The sequence below is a fragment of the Telopea speciosissima genome, chromosome 8, assembly GCF_018873765.1.
Source record: "Telopea speciosissima isolate NSW1024214 ecotype Mountain lineage chromosome 8, Tspe_v1, whole genome shotgun sequence".
NCBI lineage: Eukaryota > Viridiplantae > Streptophyta > Magnoliopsida > Proteales > Proteaceae > Telopea > Telopea speciosissima.
In genome coordinates this window covers 6298779-6304778 of record NC_057923.1, presented here as the reverse complement: position 1 = coordinate 6304778, position 6000 = coordinate 6298779, and the positions used below count along the sequence as shown (strand labels likewise).

At 38.8% G+C, this 6000-nt stretch overlaps 1 protein-coding gene across 4 annotated transcripts in view; it reads left to right on the top strand.

Annotated features, from left to right (window-relative positions):
• The first annotated feature begins 397 nt into the window (after nt 1–397).
• The window catches only part of LOC122670836, a 114303-nt gene continuing 108700 nt past the window's right edge, over nt 398–6000 (top strand). For 3 of the 4 annotated variants that reach the window (XR_006334260.1, XR_006334259.1, XM_043867844.1), the window contains exons 1-3: nt 398–401; nt 616–617; nt 3130–3170. Coding sequence is in view for 1 of the 4 variants with exons in the window: in XM_043867844.1 (XP_043723779.1) it covers nt 399–401; nt 616–617; nt 3130–3170 (46 nt within the window). In the remaining 3 variants the exon portion in view is untranslated. Of the gene's footprint in view, nt 402–615; nt 618–3129; nt 3171–4157; nt 4209–6000 lie in introns of those variants that run through there. The other variant, XR_006334263.1, reaches the window with a different exon arrangement.

Genomic DNA, 6000 nt, shown 5'->3' with positions numbered 1-6000 from the left:
CTCTCATTGTGGTAAGCCTAATCACACTGTTGACAAATGTTGGGTGAAATATGGTAAACCTAAGTGGGCCCAACAGTTAGCTAATTCCGCTGTGACTGGCGGATCTTCTGATGTGGTGTCATCCAAGGACATTAATACTGCCTCTACTTCTGAAGTCGGTTTATCAAACTTTGTGTCTCGAGATGATTATGATCAAGTTATTAAGCGTCTTCAGCAGCTTGAGGCCTCCATCCCATCATCTTCTGCCACTCTTGCCCGCACAGGTACTAATGCGCTACTTGCTTCCTCCTCTTCTACCACTTAGGTGATTGACTTTGGTGCAACCAGTCACATGACCGATAAATCTGATATATTTTCTTTTCATAAAACTAGCCATCCATCTCATGTTATCTTTGCTAATGGTGCTTCTACCCAGGTTTCCAGTCATGGTTATGTTTTCTCCACATCTTCTTTATCACTATTTTCGGTTCTACATGTTCCACATTTACCATTGAATTTGTTATCTCTTAGTCAAATTACTAAAGCTTTAAATTGACATATTTCTTTCTATCCTTCTTATTGTGTCTTTTGGAATCTTCAGACTGGGAGGACAATCAGTGGAGGGCGTGAGACAAGTGGTCTCTACTGTTGCTTATGTTTCTGCTTCGTATGGTTCTGTTACGTCATTGGATTGGGATTGTTGGTTAGGTCCTTTGTCATTCTTCAAGCTCTAGCAGATGGTTCCTGAGTGCAAATCTACATCAAGAATAGAATGTGAAGCTTGCGAGTTTATCAAACATTGTCGTGCTTCCTTTCCTACGCGAGATGTGTCTTATGTGTCTATCTATTTTTTTTTAATACATTCAGATGTGTGGGGTCTATGTCGTGTTCATAGTTGGTCTGGGTTTATGTATTTTGTTATGTTAGTGGACGATTATTCTTACTTAGCTGTATTTGTTGAAGGATCGTTCCAAAATGTTATCTGTATTTAAAGTCTTTTATAATGACATAAATTCAGTTTGATGCGTGTATTAAAATTTTGTTTCTGACAATGCTTTGGAATACGCTCAAACTGATATATCTTCTTTTTACTCTGAGCATTGTTTTTTACATCAAGAATAGCATTTTTCTGCTTCATGATGTGTTGTAGACCCAGAATCTATTTCGAGAGTACATATATATCAAATATAGCGTAGTATTTCTGTCTTCACTTTTTAGCAAAGTTTTTTATGCCATTTCCTACCGGAAAAATAGCTTTTGGGAAAAATTATATATTTTCGACTTTGAATTCTGCACAAATCTTCCAAAAACGCAGCAAATCGTCGCTTCCTCTACTGACTAAACATTAATTTCAACCTTGTATGATAACGATTTGGGAATAAATAAAAGAAAACAATATTTTCCATGAGGCTGTGTCAAAACTAGGGAAAGTGCACAAAATGAGTCGCAATTTTCAACTCATTTCGTACAAAATGTAGAATTTATAGTAAAGGCGTTGAATAGTTTCGACCGAAATATCGATGAAACTATACACAACAACACAAGACTGAAATTTCGGTGAAACACCAACATTTAGGTAGAAACATTGAATATCGATTGCAAGATATTTCGTTAGACAACCTATGAAACAAAATTTTGGGTATCATGATTTGTTTTTTTAGCTTCTCTAGGAGAAGTTTTCATACACGGTTGTATAAGCCGTGCATGTGAGAGGATGAGAGTTTTGAAGCATTAAATATGGGTGGGGGGCTTATGATTTTTCCTACTTTTTGTGAGAGGGGATAATGACCGTTCATACTTGCACGGCCGTGTATGAAATTTTTGACCTTTTTCTTTCATCAAAATCCCACAAAAACAGAATTTATTAAAGCAACAAAGCAACACGTGCAAAAATCCCTGAACCATCAATGAGAGAGATCCTTCGGAAAGAAGAAACACTTAAACCATTTTCTTTCTTTTGAATACCTTTTGTTAAAAGCTGGGCACACCACCCATGTACCATGTCTATCCTTATCCTCTTACCCCTTCTGTCTTTCATAAAAAATAAATGGACATGAGGTCGGTGCTTGGTCACATTGGATATCTACCTAGGGGCAGAAGCATCATGTTCACCAAGAAGTTTTCTCTTAAGAAGGGTGACCTCAAAGGGGAGGACCTTCAGCTTCCTTTAGGCTTCGTTCGCATTAGGTATCTATCTAGGGGCAGAAATATCATTTCATGACATCCTATGATTAGGCAAAAAACCCATCCCATAATCGCACATGAACCAGGCTTTCTAATTTTGTTATATTCCAAGGAACATCAACCAAATAGCTGATGCCTTGGCTAAGAAGGCCTCATCTACTGAATGACAACTTGGCCACTTTCCACCACATGGCTTTCCCATCTTTGTAATGTGGACGTCATGTCTTCCAGCCTTTCTAGTGAATAAACGTTTCTCTACCCCGAAAAAAAAAAAAAAAACCAGGAGATATTGGACCCCATTTCGCTAGAAAATTTCTCAAGGGAAGTAGCCCCAACTCCCAAGGGGGGGATCGGAATCCAATTGAGGACCTTCACATTCCTTAGGCTTAGTCCCTTGCCAAATACGCGGCCCCTTGGCCTTTGGGTTCATTGGTTTAGACATTAGAAAAGCAATCGCTGATGTCACCTTCCACTCTTTTTCCCTCCAAGTTCCAACCGTCAAACCTGCGGACCATCTCAAGCCTCAACTCTCAACTACTCAGTCTTTTTATTTACAGAGAGAACAATTATAAAAGCTTCATCATATTAAAGCTCCCTCCATTGATTGACTTGATTTGTTACCTTTCCAATAACAGAGATACTTGTCGATACAGATCGTTCATTGCCGTCAAGCTTGCCCAATGCGCGTGGGTGGTGTAACAGGCTAATCGGCACAAAACCCAGCCATGATCGCCGGTAACTTGAGACCTTAGCTTAGCCTTTACTTGCAGAGCTCTTTCCATCACCTCGTTCATCTCCTGCTTCTGATTTAAGATCTTGTCACTGAGAAGAGAAGAAAAGGTTTTCAGGAGATTAGAGAGTTGGGGGTTTTTGGGGTAGAAACTTTTGTTTTCTCTCTCTTAGTGGTAGGATCACTCTTATCAAGTCTACCATGGCCAGTATCCCCGTCTACTTTACTTCTATTAGTAAAGCCGTAGAAAAACTTACAAGAGACTACTTTTATCCTTCTGCTACTAGTGATGATACTGTTGCCCCTGTTGTTAATCCTTCTTCTGCTGCTCCTGATGATACTGTTGATACTAGTCCCTCTGTTGTCCCTGATCGTGTTCCTTCTACTGAAGATGCGCCTGATACCGTGGAAATTCAAGAGGAAGTTGGGTTAGAAGATTATAAATTTGATAATGGTGACGATGATGATGACGATGACGTTAAGGAGGACAACGTCGAAAGGGTTTCTGCAAAACCTAGAAAAAATCTCCGTCCCCGGAGAACCGGTAAACCCGATTGCTCCAATTACCTTCGAACTGGAACTTGTCGCTATGGACCGAATTGCAGGAACAATCATCCTGCTAGAAAGGGAAACCAGGTACATCCTTTTGTTCTCTACCCGTTTGCTTATTAGCTTTTTGAGCGTGCTTTATTGCTTGTAGTTGTGTATTATTTGGCGTTTAGTTTTCTTCTTAGTATACTGTAGCGATGGACGATCACTCTTTTATGTAGGCACCGAGATCGGATTCGCCGGAATCTGCCCAGGTTAGCTTTTGTTGGCCTTAATCCCCCTCAAAATTCTCTCGCCTCTCCTGCAACTCTCTTGATCTAGGACCAAAAGCGTGTGCTTAAAACATAGATATCTAGTTTTCTCTCTTATATAATGTGTCCGATAATGAATTTAATATGATAAACCGTAGAGGAATTATGGTCTACTGGCGGGGTGGGGCAGTTTCAGTTGTGTAGGATTAGGCAGTTATGTCGTTTCTCGTGTATTACGTGCTGGTTTTTCTTGTACTTATGACTACCTCAGGAAGCAGGCTTTTACTGGAAGTTGACAAAACAATTTTCGCTCCTGTCGCATTCCCGTTAGTTGATTTACTCTAACTGGGCAGTTATCTGTTATGAACTTTGATTGCATCGGTGGTATGATTCAAGTGTGTGATTGAACAGCGTTTTCTCTTATTTTGGTGCCCATTGTTTTATCCATGTAGAAGGTTATTGAAGAAAAGGAGAAGCAAGACCTTTCAGAGAAAAAGGGGCAACAAGAATGCAAGGTCATTATTCAACTACTTTGCTCAGTCAGTTGTTTTTAGTTTTTTATCATAAGATACATTACTTTCTTTGAGTGTTATGAGTTGTAAGTTCCTTGAAATTCTTATTGCATGTTTTCTAAATAATCCTACATTACTTTCTTTGAGTGTTATGAGTTGTAAGTTCCCTGAAATTCTTATTGCATTTATTCTAAATAATCCATTCTTTTTTATAATTTCCTGGCCTCTGATCTTTTATTTGGGTTGATCTGATCCTCTTCGTTTAGATCACAGGAATTACCATTTGTTTTCCTTAATTCTACTCCTACAAGGCTACAACCAAAAGTCTGGCTGGAGCCGCATGCTCTATCCAAGTAGTTGGAGTCTGTAGTCTGTACTCCACTAAATGAGCATGTCATCATTTTGGAATTCAATGCGTAAATAAACTTTGTACAAGATACGTGCGATAGCTAAAGCTTTTTCACTTAAGATACTCATATTAGGCATAAACCATAATGACTTCGGGATATATGCATCCAATCCACCGAACACTTATTCATGTTTTTGATTATTTTTATTGTAGAAGGGGTATTTTCCCATTATTTGGAACAAGTCATGGCCGGAGTTTTGAATCTTTGTTCTTTCCTGTTGTTTCTTGTCTTTCTTGTTGTAGTTTATCTCTATAATGGGTCTCAGCTGGTATTTTGATAAAGATTCAAGACAACAGAATTGATTTATTGAAGAGAAACATACTCTTTACCAACTGGTCTTAAATAGAAATTAGATGAATTCTTTTTCCCTAAGCTGCATGACATGTTGGGCCTATTGATGCTAAATCTGATTGGGTCTCTCTCTCTGTCTCAAACTGTACTCATCTTAGTAATATCGACTCTATCTGATTCCTATCATTCCTGTTGATGGTTGTTAAATATTGTACCGTGAGGGGGGAAAGTTTGATGTTGAGTTGCTTTATCTTTGTTTGAAATTAGACTTTGACTCTTAGTAGGTTTCATAATGCTATATATGTAGTGAGACTAGACCATGATAGATATACTGAATCTGTTGAGATTGGCTACTTTACCCGATAGGGGTAACTTAGTCCTTGTTGGTTTCAGTTATTTGTTTTATTTAGTTTATGTTTTAGTTGTTTTTTTCCTGTTTTTCCCTTCTATCCGATCTCTATTTGGGATTCCTAGTTATAGTGGGAATTCCTAATAGGAATAGGATTGGGGGGGATTCATACTTTAGCTGTAATTTGATTTTATTATAAATAAGAGGTTAGGTGATCGATCTAGATCATCTAAGCATTCATTCCCAAGGCTGTTAACATGGTATCAGAGCCAACTCTGATCTAAGAACAGCTTTTCTCGATTTCTGGTTCTCTCCCCTCTCTCCTTTCTCAGTTTTCTCTGGTTTTCTGGTCTTCCCCCTTCTCGGTTTCTGTTTTTTTTTCTTTTTTCTCTCCACCACTCTCGGCCTCTTTCTCTCCATCAGGGCAGCAACTATGAGGTGATCTAATGCAAATTCAGTTGCTGCCCTCAATGTCACCTCATTGAAGATCGAAGAACAGTGGTGTGACCTAAATCTGCCAGCAGGATTTTCCATCCTTGGAGATCGAGCTATTCTTTCAACTGAAGTTTGATTTCTGCACTTATGGAGATTGGTTCCTGCTCTTATTGGTCTACACCAATCCTTGTTTGAAGACTGCAGCATTTGTTTAGAACCAGTCCTGCAATTTTTTCTGCAATCAGGTTTTTTCTGCAATCAAGTTCTACAATCAGGTTTCTGCGATCAGATTTTCTTCCTAAATTTGTCA